The sequence below is a fragment of the Chinchilla lanigera genome, unplaced genomic scaffold (genome assembly GCF_000276665.1).
Source record: "Chinchilla lanigera isolate Chin_1 unplaced genomic scaffold, ChiLan1.0 scaffold00051, whole genome shotgun sequence".
Classification (NCBI taxonomy): domain Eukaryota; kingdom Metazoa; phylum Chordata; class Mammalia; order Rodentia; family Chinchillidae; genus Chinchilla; species Chinchilla lanigera.
Window position 1 is genome coordinate 1,537,971 of NW_004955452.1, and position 15,548 is coordinate 1,553,518.

Genomic DNA, 15,548 nt, shown 5'->3' on the forward strand with positions numbered 1-15,548 from the left:
CTCAGCAGCAAAAAGCGCCTGCCTGGCAAGCACAAGGTTGTGAGTTCGGTTCCCGGTACCGGAGAAAAACCAAAAAAAAAAAAAAGAAATTAACCAATAACAAATGCTGGAGGGGCTGTGGGGAAAAGAAACCCTTCTCCACTGCTGGTGAGAGTGTAGACTGGTGCTACCACTGTGGATATCATTGTGGAGATTCCTCAAAAAACTAGGGCTGGAGGTCCCCCTTTGACCCAGCCATTCTCCTTCTGGGTATTTTCCCGGAAGAATAAAAAACATTGTACCACAGTGACATATGTGCACGCATGTTTAGAGCAGCACAATTTCTAACAGCTAGAGCTTGGAAACAACTCAGATGCCCATCCCCCAAGGAATGGATAAAAAGGATGTGGTCTTTTTATACAATGGAGCATAAACTGGAGACTTTTATAGGTAAATGGATGCAACTCAACACCATACTTATAAGTGAAACATGCACATGTGCATAAATATCCACATGCATATGTGCAAACATTGTATTGTCTTCCTAGTGTGATAATCTGAAACAGTAAAGTTCTCAAGTATACAACAGATACTGTAAAATGGAAAGAAACTGTTGAAAAGGAAAGAAACACTGGGATTGGGGAAAGGAGAAAACAACAAAGCAAAAAAAAAAAAAAAAATTATATATACACACACACACATGCATAGAAGATAGTTAAGATCGTTATACTACTAATTTCTCTTAGTTCATTGAAAAGAAAGGTTTGTGCTAATATTGTTTGGACAATTAAATGCTGATATCCTGTACTCTGAGTAACTAATTTAAAGATAACAATACACAATTATTAACCATGGTTACCTTCTTATTATCTTGTTTTCAAATTGTGTTAATTTTTTCTCTTTAAAATTTAAAACATCATTCATATAATGTAAGGAACATGCTAAATCATTTAATCCAATATACCCTTGACATTCCACAGAAAGTTCCATATAATGACTGCATCTACCACAAACATCTATAAAACTTGGCATTTGAGAAACACGCAGAGCTATTTCCAAAATGCTACTTTCCCCTGTAAGTCAGACAGAGAAAAAAAAAAAATCTAAAAATAAGGTGACAAAATCTGTAACTTCAGCCAGGCATGGTGGCACACACCTGTAATCCTAGCACTTGGGAGACTGAGCCAGGAGGATCACTGTGAGTTTGAGGCCAGCCTGGGATACACAGTTCAAGGCCAGCCTATAATACAAAGCAAAACCCTGTTTCAAAAATAACATCAAAATAAGAGAGAAAAAAATAAAATTGGTAACTATAATAGCATGTACATCATGGTAAAACTATGTAATTTTTACAAAAGGCTGTTTGGCACTATTGAAAATAAAGCAATGTGTCCAACAACATGGTATTGGCTGAGTTAAAAGAAATATAAAAAATTTCAGTATTTAACACATGAGTAATGATAATATTTCACTTTTTATTTTAAGGAAGTTCCAAAGATTACTTGCATAGATAATAAAGTAAACAGTAAAATTTTAAAGGCCACACTATTCAAATGAAAAACACAAGCTCTTTATCCAACATCATATTACACCTATTCAGATTTGTGTTCCAAGGGACAGTAAGTAAGACAATGGTTGCTTCCCATCCTACTTATAACCAGTGGTAGAAAGAGAGGTGGTAGGAGTAGAGACTGCACACCAGGCTCAGGCAGTGTTAAATGGATTTGTCACACTGAACTTTCTCCTCTAATAACTTTTGGAAATGAGTAGCATTATCCATTTCATAACCAGGAAAAGAAACTGAAGCATAAAAAGAGTAAGTAACTGGCCCACAACACAAACACCTATTGTGTGGTAATCACCACGATCTCAATCCATGTGGTCTAATTTCAGAGCCAGTTTTCTGTTCCCAGCATTAAGCTCCCTATGTATTCTATAAACTATAATTCATCTACTAATACAGTGAATACCAGATATTTTCATACTTTAATTCTATCGCATCCTTCTTTCCATACCAGAAACTCTTCCATGGCTCCTTCTGTGTATCAAACAGAAGTGGAGCTCAGTAGTAAATGCATGCCTACCACATATGAAGCCCTAGATTTAATACCCAGCACCAAAATAAACAAATAAAATCTTTGTCATGACTTGGACTTTGTCACCCCAGAGAACTGCTAACATGCAAGCTATATATAGCTAATTTAAATTTAAATTAATGAAAATTAAATAAAATTTGAAATTCAGTTCTTCAGTTACAGGAACCACACACCATGCTCACTAGGTATGTGTCCACGGTCGGTGTAGTAATGTGCTCCATTCCCAAGCGGTCTCAGGAGCACTAAGCTCCAATTTCCAGGAAGGGCAGGACAGCGCTTCCCACAGGAGTGTCTTGGAGCCTCCAGGACATCTATTGGAAAGATTCATGCTTTTCTTCCTCCCTACCATGAAGAGATGAGGGTGCAGCATAGTTCAGACATCACCTAAAATGTCATCTTCTCTTTCAGTCCACTCATATCAAAACAGAAATTACTGTTATTAATTTTAGGCTCTTTCTCTAATTCTAAGCATTTACACAATTTTGTTTTTACTTTCACTAAGTGTTTTTCTACCAGTATTTAGTATATAGTCCCAGAGAGAACATTTGACAAATACCAGCCTCGCTGAATTTTCAGTCATTGTGCCTGACAATTAAGGAAAACTTGGTTCAGGGTTTCCTATCACAGCCACTGCTCACTACTGAGGCAGGATAATGCTCAACTGTGAGGTTGTCATGCACACACTGATGTTGGCTGCTGCCCTGGCCTCTACCAGTAGTACTCCTCTGCTCCCCGAGTTAAACATTATTGTAATGTCTAACATTAAGAATACATCTAAACGTGACTTTTGTCTCTTAAGTTTCTGACAAATACAATAACCTACCACCAAGTATAACCCATAAATACAATAATTTATATATAAGCTTACCACCAAATCCTCTATACCACAATAAGCAAGAAAATTTCATTACTCTCATACCCAATAACTCAAAAATACTTAGTGAGAAAAAAAATTGAAAGGCTAAGATAAAAGTCCCTGAAAAATTCCTATCTAGTCTATTCCAACATAACTTAGAAATATTGTACTTAATTAAACCCTTGTCAACTTTCTAAACAAAATATGACATTCATTATTTAATCAATGTTAAACATTCTTTCATTTACTTGCTAATTTCCTCTGTTGTGAATTGTGAAATATTATTTTTGATCTTTTAAATACCAATGATGTCTGAAAGTGGAAAGATTTCAAGCTGTTAAAATACAATGAGCACATAGACACCTGTAATCTCAGCACTCAAAAGAGGCTAAGGCAGGAAGACTGTGAATCAGAAGCCAGCCTGCACTACACAGAGGAAAAAAAAAAACTGAGCATGGAGGTACACACCTATAACCCAAGAACTCAGGAGGCTGAGGCAGAAAGATTACCATAAGTTTGAGGCCAACCTGGGCTACACAGTGAGTTCAAGGCTAGCCTGAACTACAAAGAGGGATGCTATCTCAAAAAATCTAGACAGACAGACAGATAGAAAGCCACCATAATGGTATGTCATATCTAAAGTTCTTAAAACTGTATATTTTAACTCACTGGTTTGGTTTGGTTTGGTTTGGTTTTTGTTTTGAGACAAGGTCTCACTGTGCATGCCAGGCTGGCCTTGAACTCACTATGTAGCCTAGGCTGGCCTCAGTCTCCCAGTGATCGTCCTTCCCCAGTCTCCCAAGTGCTGAGATTACAGGCATGCACCATCACCATGCCTAGACCCACTAGCAATGAGTTAAATCGAATGTGTGACGGCCCTGGGATCAATCTCTAGTACAGGGGTAGGAGGATCAATGAGAGAAAAGGGAAAAAAGAATTTACAAAGAGGTGCTAGGAAACATTTCTGGAGTGATGAATATGTTAATTTTCTCAGCTGTAATGATTTTCATGGGTACTAACATATTTGCAAATTACTACAGCACTCATATATACCTCAGTAAAGTTTTTTTTAAAAGTGCAAACAAATTATGCACCAACTGTTATGTTTTTTCACTGTAAAAAACAAAAAAGACTATTATTTTGTGCTGGATAACAGGATAATAAAGTAGATTTACATCTGTCTGAACACTATTGCCTAGGAGCACTGACTGACCAGGCTAAATTTCATCTGCAGAGAGATTCCACTGACATATTGGTCTACACAATATTTAACATAGATATAAGATCACAGAACCAAGACTTTATGTATGAAGTATAAACTGGCTAGCAAGATGACATTTTATGGCATTAAAAAACTACTTATGAGTAATGTAATTATTTATAACTGTTTTTCATAAGTAGTTATTAAGATAATCCTTCCAATCTCCTAGAATATAAACTTAAATTCTTATATTATTCTATTAAGTTTATCTCTGTAATTAAAAACACTACCTTAACAGTCATTAATAGAAATTAATCCCTAATTTATCTAAATAAAACATAACAAAATTATATAGCAAGGTAAAATTACAGTTTACACTACTAAAGCATGACAATATGAGAAAGTCAACAATATATTTAAAATTAATTGATGTCGCTCCAGTTCCACCACTTCTCTACCATATGATAAATGCTGCTCTAACCAGAATTAAAAAATTATTTACTTGATTCTTTTTTGTACATGTGCTCAATCACTCATATACAATAACATCATCTCCAATTTCACCCCTAAAAAATATTTTAAGGAAAATTTGTATAATCCCAGTTAAAATACAGGCTAAAACATGAAATATGAGGTATTCTAAAAGCTGAATACAAGTTTTGATCTTCTTTGATTATCAGCAGGGAATCTATCTAAAATGACAGATTAAAGCCTGCATATCAGACTAACACACATCTTTAAAAGCAAGATTTTAAATTTTAAAGATTGGCTAGGAGTATTGTTGCCTTTCAAAGAATTTAACCTGTCAATGAAAGTGCCATGTGGGCACCATATGCCAAGGCAGTAGGAGATGAACCGCAGGTTAGTCTTTATTTTATGACACAGAAAGGAAGCTAATAAACCTAGACAGTAGAGAAATAATGACCAATACATACATATACCTGGGGCACTAGAGACTTCAAAGTACCAGGTCACAAACTTTCCTACCCGCCATTCAGTAATAATGTGCACAAAGCCTTAAAACGAAAAAAGAGACTTAAATTATTAAGAATGGAAGTCATTTATCTTTTTTTTTTTTTTTTTTTTTCCTGGTACTGGGGATCGAACACACAACCTTGCACTTGCCAGTCAGGCGCTGTGCTGCTGAGCTAAATCCCCAGCTCTATCTATTCATTTATTAAAAGGCACATTCCAGGTACTTGGGAAGGTGGGAAGATCACCTCATTCCAGGAATTTTAGAACAGGCTGGGCAAAACAGCAAGATTCTATCTCCAAAAAATTCTCCAAATAATTTTTTAAAGTGGAGAACATGAGGTTTTAAGGTAACTTGTACTGCCTAAAATCCCTTGTTCTCTAATAGGCACAATGGATAATATATAACACAAGTTTTTTTTACTATATATATAGCAGTAATTTTAAACAGTGAAATCAAATTTGATCTAATTGAAAACATAAATCCAAAAACTTAGATTAGAATATTTCATATGAATGTATAAACATGTTTTAACCCCATCAAAATAATGTTTACAGATATTAAGTTGATTTTTCTCAACAAAAACTGTACCTCACACAGGGAACAGTGACCATCTCCATTAATAGGCCACATTCACTCAGTTCAAGCCAAGATCCAAGATACCATCCCTAACTCTCCTTTCTCTCCTAGTCCACATATCCAAGACAGCATCACATCCTACAAACTTTATTTTCAAAATGTATGCTAAATACTTTTACCACTCTCACTTAGAGCAAGCCACAATCATCTTTTGCCTGAACTCCAAAAACCTCTGAACTCATTTTTGCAATCATTCCCCCACCTTATCACAGTCTGCTCTCTCCACATCATAGCTACAGCAACCTTTGAAAGCATAACTCAGATTTACTGCTCGGAGTCCTACACTGCTTTCCATCAGATCTGGACTGAAACCCAAAATCCCTACCATGGTCCATAATGCCTCACATAAAGTGATGTCCCACACCCAACCTTCCCTCACTCTGGCCACATCAGCACCCTTACATTTCTAAGATTACATGGAGCTCACTGTCTTCTTTGTGCCTATGCACTGCTGTTCCTTCTAACACAAATCCTGTTTCTCTAGAAACTTTCTTGTTCCAGCCAGGCATAGTGGTACAGGCCTGAAATTCCAGCACTGTGGGAGACTAAGGTAGGAGTTTGCAAGTTACAAACCAATGGGGGCAACTTAGTGAGACCCTGTCTCAAAATATAGAAGAAAATAAAAAGGGGCCAGGAATATAGTTCAGTGCAAAGGCCCTGGCAGTTCATAGTGTCAAAATAAAAACAAAAATAAATTGCTCCATCAGGTCACTTAGATTACATGTACTTAATGACTCATCTTGCTCACTAAACTATTTCTTTACAATGGAGAAATAAATGGTATGTAGAACTGAAATATTTTAAAACATGTGACTTATACTCCCAGGTACCCTAAATTCCCTAGGTTTGCTGCAAGACACCTAAAACTTGCTTCTAATTTTATTGCCTCCAACCTCTAGCTTTTAAATTTCCTTAAACTTCCTCTGGTGTTCTCTTTCCCACTCTTTCCATATGTTATGTGTAATCAGAGAAGAAAAGAAAAAATTAAGTTAATGAAAAACTAAAAACTTTTAACAAAATATATTCAAAATTATATCAGCGTCCCAAAGAATCAAAATACAAAGCCAGAAGTTAGTATTTATGGGAAAAGAAAAAAGATGACAGGTATATAAGCTACTCTATCTTCGTATAGTTTCATATTTACTTAGATTAAGATGATGAAAAAGGGTCTATTTGCCTCATTACATTATATTCATCTAACTTCCTTGAACTTTTTGCCAAGAACCTATGTTGATCAAAAAAACACTGCCCTCAATATCAAGAGCTCAAGTGGAAAAATAGATGCACAAGCACCCTGGAGATACTCACCGTGCTATAGACTGCTGAGACTGAGGGAGTAAAAATTCGATCCTCAAGGGGTTGCTGCACAGGTCCTCTAGGAATTCTAGAAGAGCAAGTTAAGGATAAGAGAATTCAAAAACAGACTGCTTTAGCAGTAACAGAAAGTTACCACCACAAAATTCTGCCAATTACCCAAGCTTTTATACCCAATTATCCAAGCTAATTCTAACTCCAATTAGTGGAGTTACAGGCTTATTCCTCCACAGAAACTGGAAAATAAAGTATCTCAAATTTCCTAATGTGATTTAATTGAATCTCTCCAAAGTAGTTCCCATAATAAACATCCCATGTCAACTCAAAACAAATATAATTATACAAGTTTTCAAACTTTAGGCCCATGATGAAAATTTACCAACTTTACTTTCTATACAAAAAGACTAAAGAAATATATAAAACTGCAATATTTAGGAAGACTCATCAAGTGTGAACTCCTGACAAAGGCCCAATCTGTTAACTACGGTATACAGGAATAACAAACACAATTGTTTCTTTATTGTTTAATTTTCCTTTTTGTTGTTTTTTTTTTTTTTTTTGGTTTTTCTCCGGTACCGGGAATCGAACTCACGACGTTGCACTTGCCATCCAGGCGCTTTTGCCGCTGAGCTAAATCCCCAGCCCCTCTTTTTGTTGTTTTAATTTAAGCTGTAACTTTCCATTATATCCATACAACCAACAGCTTCCCATTTTAAATAACAAGCTCTACAGTACTATCTTGTTTAAAATATTTCAGCATATCAACAGCTAAAAGACAGACTATCATCTCACTGAACTTCACAATTAAAAGATCAAGCTCTTCTACTTGGTACAGTAATATTTTGGAACAGAAATGCCTGTGTACTCTAAACAACCTCTTAAACAACCTCAACCACGGCTAAGGGTGTGGTTTAGAGTAGAGCACTTACCTAGCATGCATTAAGACCTGGGTTCAGGCTCCACTACCACCAAAGGGAGGGGGCAACCAAAAGATCAACAGCAACTACCTCTGGACGACAGAGTTACCTAAATGTAGCATGTGCTTCTTCCACAATAAATATAAATGATTTGCATGATTTAAATGGTTTTTAAAGAATTACTATAAATTGGTGCTGACAACTTGGGGTCATCTAAACTGAACCTAGTTAGATAATTATAAATATTTTCTCCATCATTAAAAAAATTATGGTGTGGTACAACAAACCACAATCCCAGCACCCTAGGAGGCTGAGGCAAAACTATTACAAGTTTCAGCCCATCCTGGCATCTTAGATAGAACCTGTCTCAAATATTAAAATGGAGGGGGGCAGACCTGAGGCCTTCAGTGTGAAGGTCAATTCCCAGTACCACCAAAGGGCAGGGGTGTAAATGTCACAACTGAAAACGACAATCTTTCCTTCAATTTAACAAATACTTCATATATCCCACCATAATACTCCTTTCCAATTCAAGACAGTTTCAAAGGCAAAGTAAGAGCTGTAAATATTTTTTTTTTAAAGAAAGACCCCAAGTTGCCAAAATCTGAAAGAATCAGAAGTACAATTCTTTATATCCAAGCAGCCAGTTTACTGAGGTAAAAGATCTGTAGTCATTAAAGTAAAGATTCTGTACTGGTCTCTAGATAGCTTCTTATAGCCACACCCTCAGACAACAATTAAATTCTCTGCCACCATCCCCTACAAACAAAGAACTAATGTAAAATGCTGCAACGGGATGTAATAAAACTGAAACATTTTATTAAAGGAACTGTTTCAAATTACACACACACACAAAACATAAACCTCACAAGTTTCAGGACAAACATCCTTAATATTAGCTCAGCAGTGCTTTCAGAATGAGGGCTATCCCCTTATGTGAAATAAAACTATGCAATGAAGTTCTGCAGTGTGATCACATGACTGGTGGAAAACGAGGCCACTCTTCCTTCTGCAGTGCCACTGCTATTGCTCCTTCCAGGTAGGACTAAATCTTATGATATGAGAGTAAGTTCTCAAGTGAGTTATCAATACCATGCCAAATAAGGTGAGCCATTCCATTTAACCTTACAACGGGAAAGTGAGGACTCCTGCTTTCTACTATTTAATTAGCTAGTAAGATTATTACTCCTAAAAGATTTCTAAGGAAGATGATCCTATATTTGGCCAAACAAACATTCTTCCTCCTTGGCCACAAATAATGTTGATTTCATTTATTTTGTACCCTATAAACTAGTAACAGAATATTGTGAATTGATAATTTAACTGTGTCTTCAAATACCTTTAATATAAAATAAAATCATTTTAAAACAAAAACACAGTTCTATTATAAACATGAAAATAAAAATCAAAAAGTATCAACCTCAAGCCTAGTGAGAAGCCTCGCCCAATCACCCTGTCTGCACTGCACCACTTAGTAATATGTCCTGCAGACAGGACATATGTCCTTGAGATTCTGCAAGATGAAGGAACTCACTCAAGATCACAAAGCTTAAGAGTCTAGACTAGGTCTACCATACTCCATGAAGTACGATCTTATTACATCAATGAGGGCACAATACTTCAGAGCATGGCAAGAAAAATGTTATAACCTGGTCAAAATATGTTTGCCCCTATCTACAGATGAAATAAATTGTTAGCTCACTGCCTAAAGAATTACTCTGAAATTTCCTAAAAGTCCTGAATTCTTGACTCAAGTCTAATTATCTACCCAACAGTACATGAACGGTCTCTACCATACAGTAAGAAAGTAATGACTTTAACCAGAGAAACTTATGTTACACAGTAATTTTCTCCTTTAATTCATCATAAAATGAAGAAAAATATTTGCAGCTCATATATCTAGTAACAGGTACCAAAATAATTACCTGCTGGGATTATATTTTAATGTTTTAGAGCATAAAAGGTTTACTATAGTTCACAATAACTTATATATTTTATAAAGAAGTACAGGAGAGCAGCTCAACATTTCCCAAAACAAAGAAATGATAAATGTTTATGGAAATGTTGATAACTCTGATTTGATCATTATACAAAGTAACCATGTACTGAATTATTACACTGTACCCTATAAATAGGCACAATTACTGTATGTTAATAAAAGAACTTCACAAAATCAAGCATTACAATTATTCATCAGGTATAAAAATAACTCCAAATGATACTTGGAATGTCTCTATAGCTCTAGTCACCCAACATGAAATGTAGGGGTTTCAGGGGCTGGGGATTTAGCTCAGCAGCAAAAGCGCCTGCCTGGCAAGCGCAAGGTCGTGAGTTCGGTTCCCAGTACCAGAGAAAAGCCAAAAAAACCAAAAAAAAAAAAAAAAAAAAACAACAACAACAACAAAAAAAGAAATATAGGGGTTTCTAATAAACCTAGTATGTTCTATTTCACAGGAAAACCATCCAAATATATCAGATAGCTCTTAAGTTTCCCATTTTAGACTTTTCAGGTAAAAAATTCTCACTTCCCTGGCCCACTATTTTTTGTTTTGCTTTGTTTTGTTTTGTTTTGTTTTGTTGAAACAGGGTCTCACTACGTAGTTCAGGCTGGCTTGAACTCACTATGTAGCCCAGGCTGGCCTCGATCTTAAGGCGATCCTCCTGCTTCAGCCTCCCAAGTGCTGGGATTACAGACACGTGCCACATTTGAAAGGCTCCCTGGACCATTCCTGACAGACACACATAGCATGATCAGTGTAAAGTGGATCATACATATTTTTCTATTATCAGTGCAACCTTAAATTGTATATGCTTTCTTTACCTCATACCTCAGCTTGCTAATTCATGTTGTCCCTCTTTCTCCAGGCATAATTGCTATGAAATCATATCTTATTCATTCCATACATAAGTAATCATTTGTGTGGCTATAAGCAGACTTTACATTTGACCCTGTTTAACTTATGACACTGATTCTGATCCATCTCATTTTGTTTTTTTGTTTTGTTTTGTTTTGTTTTTAATGATCCATCTCATTTTGAAATCTAATCTTACACTTAATTTTTTCATCTAAATTTCTCAGTAGTCTTTCGAGTTTTTCAGTGAAAATAAGACAGATACAAATTTCACCTATATTGGTTTATTACACTGATCTAAAAGGTACACCATTCATACCTTGAAGGCAAAAAGTTTATATACAAAGGGAACTACAACAGGGTACCTCCAGACCTTCAGCCTATAACTGACAAGAAAAAAGTTGTTTTTTCATTACACTTGAGAGAGTAGCCATTGCTGAAGTTACACTTTATAAAAGAAAAACTTACAATGAAGTCCTAAATTATAAGTGAAGAAATAGAGTAAGTGTGAGAAGATTTTAAGAAGTATTACAACCAAGCCCAATTAAGATGATAATTGAAATCTTGGGCCTAGAATGAAACTAAAGAGGGCTGTTAGCTTCATTTGGTGCTCTAGACCAGTGACAGCAAATCTTTTAGAGGTTGGGAAGAGGTTCACTACCACTGCAAAAACTACAAAATATCTGAGGACTTACAAAATGTGCAGATTGTGGGAGAGTCAAAACTTAGTCAGTCTCCACGAAGGAGCACCTTAGGTATCTTGTAGGATTTTTGTTTCATTTTGGTTCTGATCGTTGTTACTCTGTTTTGTCCTCTCTTCTCTACAGGCTTTGCCTAGAAAGCAGGCCCCAGCCAAGAAACTATTCAAGTTACAAATTCTCTATGATGAATGCGATCATTATGTATATCTAAAATATACCAATAAAATCTGACTTTAAAAAAGAAACATTAAAAAAAAATAATAATAAAAAAGAAACATTTAACAGAACACGAAAGAGTAGCTAAAATCTCAGCACAAACTCTTTCTGGTCAAAGGAAATGGAACAATGAACCCTTGTGGGCCAAAAACTCCTGAGGGAACTCCAAAGAAGAAAACTGGAAAAGGGGACTCCTCTAGCTTTTGTCCGAACCACAGAAGTACCAGGCCCATCCCTCGGTTGCGCACAACAGATCCAAGGTAGTGTAACAAAACTTTCAACAATGAACAGAGATTATATAACCTCTGCCCCTCAACCTCAACGCAGAGAAGGATGAGCTCTAAATCTAATAGGGTCGACAGCCTTCTTAAAAATTAAAAAGAAAAAAATTACCATTTCCTGTAGAATTATAATAGAATGCATAATCTACAAAACAAAATTTATGAGTTCAATCCCTAGTACCACAAAAAATAATCAACAAAACAAAATTTAAAATGTCCAAAATGTTATATAATCTAAAATTACTTGACATGCAAAATTAAGAAAAGGTAACCAATTCTCAAGAATTTATAGTCAACTTTTACAAAGGTGATAGTTAAGAAACATTCCTCACGGCTCGGTGTGGTGACACAACCCTATAATCCCAGCCCTTGGGAAGCTAAAGCAACAGGACAGCCACAAGTTTGAAGCCAGCCTGGGCTACATAATGAGTTCAAGGCCAGCCTGAACTACATAACAAGATCCAGGCTCAAAAACAAACCAAAAAAAATTTTTTTAAATAAAAAACATTCTTCAGCTGCTCAGAATTCATAAAGCATCATATTCACAATGTCTACAACATAATCCAGAAAATGTAATCAATTCTTTTTTTTATTAGTAAATATTCAGAGTTCATGACATTTATGTTCATCTTATGGGTGTGGGTATACGTGCTTCACATATCTTTTTATTCCCCTTCCCTCTCCATATAACCATATCTTAAGGGAAAAGATGAGCAGGAGATGATAATTTTGACTCATGTTTTAGTTATCAAGCATAAACCATAAAACAGCTATTATAACTATGCTCCATGAGATAAATAAAGATAAATACATCTGAAATAAGTGAAGAGACAAATTCTCAGCAGATAAATAATAACTTAACCAGGAAGAAATTTTAGAACTGAAAAATTATAAAATCTGAAACAGAAATTCATTGGTGGTATTAGCAGAATGGAGATGACAGAGAATGAGTCAGAATCAGAAAACAGATATACAAAAAGAAAAAAGGGCAAGAATCAATACATTTTAAAACAAGAGGATAGGAAGGCAAAGATGCATAACCATAACTAAGGAATGGCAAATTATAAATTACTCATTTAAACCAGGATAAATGAACTTTTTCTTAAGAGCCCAGATAGTAAATATTTGTGCATATGTGGGATTTGTATGGGCCTGAGAGCCATGTGATCTCTGTCACAAATGTTCCACTACACTGTTATAATGTGAAAGTGATTTTATATTTAGACATACATAAGATCAATGGACATGGCTTTGTTCCAATAAAACTTTACTTAAAAATGGGAGGCCAGCAATAAAACTTTACAAAAACAGGCTACCAATCCGAGGGTCTTTGATTGCCAACACTAATTTTACCCAATTTTACCCAATTTCCTCAACACTTTGTCAACCTTCAAATCATAAACACTGTGGTTATATAACCATCACAATGCTTGTTTCTGAATTAAATTCATCCATGACACACATGGAAGAGTTATAGACTGATGCTAGAGAAATCATAAATTCATCAATAAAAAGTTCATGCTACCATTTAATGAGATATACAAATGGTTTAAACTCTGAACAGGTTTTTAAGAATAAAAGTAATTTCTAACATGTCAAAAATCATGTTAAAACACTGTTTCAGTAATTACAAGTGAATACTTAAGTTAATTGTACTTCATAACCTTAAGTAATAATAATTTAAAAACTGAACAAAAGAACAATAAATGTCAGGTAAAATTAACATCTATATTAAATACAATGACAAACAGATTCCACTTCAATTCTCTTTTCTATTAAAGCACCTTCACTAATAACAAAAATTTAAATTGAAACCAACTACCTAATACTATGCTTTTCATCTTGACAAATTACTGGTGTAGGGGGAAAATATTAGGATACATTTCTACATATGAATTATTTACAAAAACACACTCATCTCCCCATAGTACAGTGCCTCACTAATGCACTGTGGTCTGTTTGATTTAATGTACCGTAACAGTAAGCAGGAATGCAGCTGGCCCAATCAATAAGGCCAGCAGGACTTTGTTCCTGTATTACCTTCTAGTCACATCCCCTTTTCTCCTCCCATATGCTAACTACTGGCAGCTATCCAGGCTTCTACACCCAAAATTAACTATTTGGACAGTAAGGAAGCAGCCAAAAATGAAAGTTAAATCTTCCCTATTTCCTATCACTCAACTTTCATACACCATATTTTAAAAGCACTGTAGAAAATTTACAAATAATGTCCAAGAAAATAATGACTCTGGTACATTTTATCAAGGGAAGGATACTGACTTCAAGGACAGGCTTACAGAAGGCTAAAAACAAAAAGAAAAAAAAAACAGAGAGACCCATGCTCCCTGTCCTTATTTATTCAATACTAGCATGTGAACGTGAACCCCAAGTGTTCTACAACTGAGCTACGGCGGGGGGGGGGGGGGGGGAGGTGGCACAGGTGGGTATTAATAGGACTGAACCCAGGCAGGGCTTTTGTACTGAGCTGTATTCCCAGCTTTTATTTTTTGAGACAAGGTCTTGTTTTAAGTTGCTTGGGCTGGACTCACACTTTCACTTACGATCTTCCTATCTCAGCCTCCCAGAGTGCTTGGAACATAAGCATGGGTGACTACATCCAACTCCTTTCTATTTTACTTTGTGACATGGATTTATAAATTGCCCAGGCTGGCCTCAAACTTGGGAACCTCCTGCCTCCATCTCCCAAGTAGTCTGAAATTACAAGTGTGCACCAGCAGGCCCAGCTAGCTCCCCTTTTCTTAAGGGACCAAAGTGCTATTTTCCTAACTATGAGTAGCTCTTTGTGCTCCAAAGGGCTTTGGAATTCATGTTGGGTTCCACTTCTAGCTTTAGCTTAGTAACTGTTTCATCATATTTAACCTCTCAGCATCAACTTCCTCATTCATAAATTGCTCCAGGGACCAACTACATCATTACTTTAAATACTCTTCATAATGCCTGGTATTTGACACCTAATCCCTGTTAATCCCTCTTTCTGGAGGGACCCGAAACTAGAAATAATACAATATGACCATGGCCAAGAAAGTAGTACTAGGAGGGCAAATGTTTTAAATATATCTGCACAAAAGCAGCTTTATATGCTTCCTCATTCATCCATTTTCATCATATATTTCACAAACAAGTGGCTACAAACTAGTAAGCCAGTGGCAAAGTTGTTATGCTCGTGGTACTTTCATTCTACGTGGGGCAGACAGACCCAAAAGTCAGTAAACAAATCAGACAGTTAAAATAGTAAAAATTGTATGAAGAAAACACTAACAATGACATGAAAGGAGGTAAACAGTATTCTAGATTAGGTTTTTTTAAAAAGGTAACATCGGGGCTGGGGATTTAGCTCAGCGGCAAAGCGCCTGCCTGGCAAGCGCAAGGTCGTGAGTTCGGTTCCCGGTACCGGAGAAAAAACCAAAACCAAAAAAAAAAAAAACCTAGTAATTATTTAGGGGGCTGGGGATTTAGCTCAGCGGCAAAAAAGCGCCTGCCTGGCAAGCGCAAGGTCGTGAGT

At 36.0% G+C, this 15,548-nt stretch overlaps 1 protein-coding gene across 8 annotated transcripts in view; it reads right to left on the reverse strand.

Annotated features, from left to right (window-relative positions):
* Eif4g3 (eukaryotic translation initiation factor 4 gamma, 3) overlaps positions 1 to 15,548 on the reverse strand; it is a gene marked incomplete at its 5' end in the record, with an annotated part of 297,239 nt that overhangs the window by 209,868 nt on the left and 71,823 nt on the right. For all 8 annotated transcript variants that reach the window (XM_013519513.1, XM_013519514.1, XM_013519512.1 and 5 more), the window contains 1 exon segment: positions 7,053 to 7,128. In XM_013519513.1, the coding sequence (XP_013374967.1) occupies positions 7,053 to 7,128 (76 nt within the window).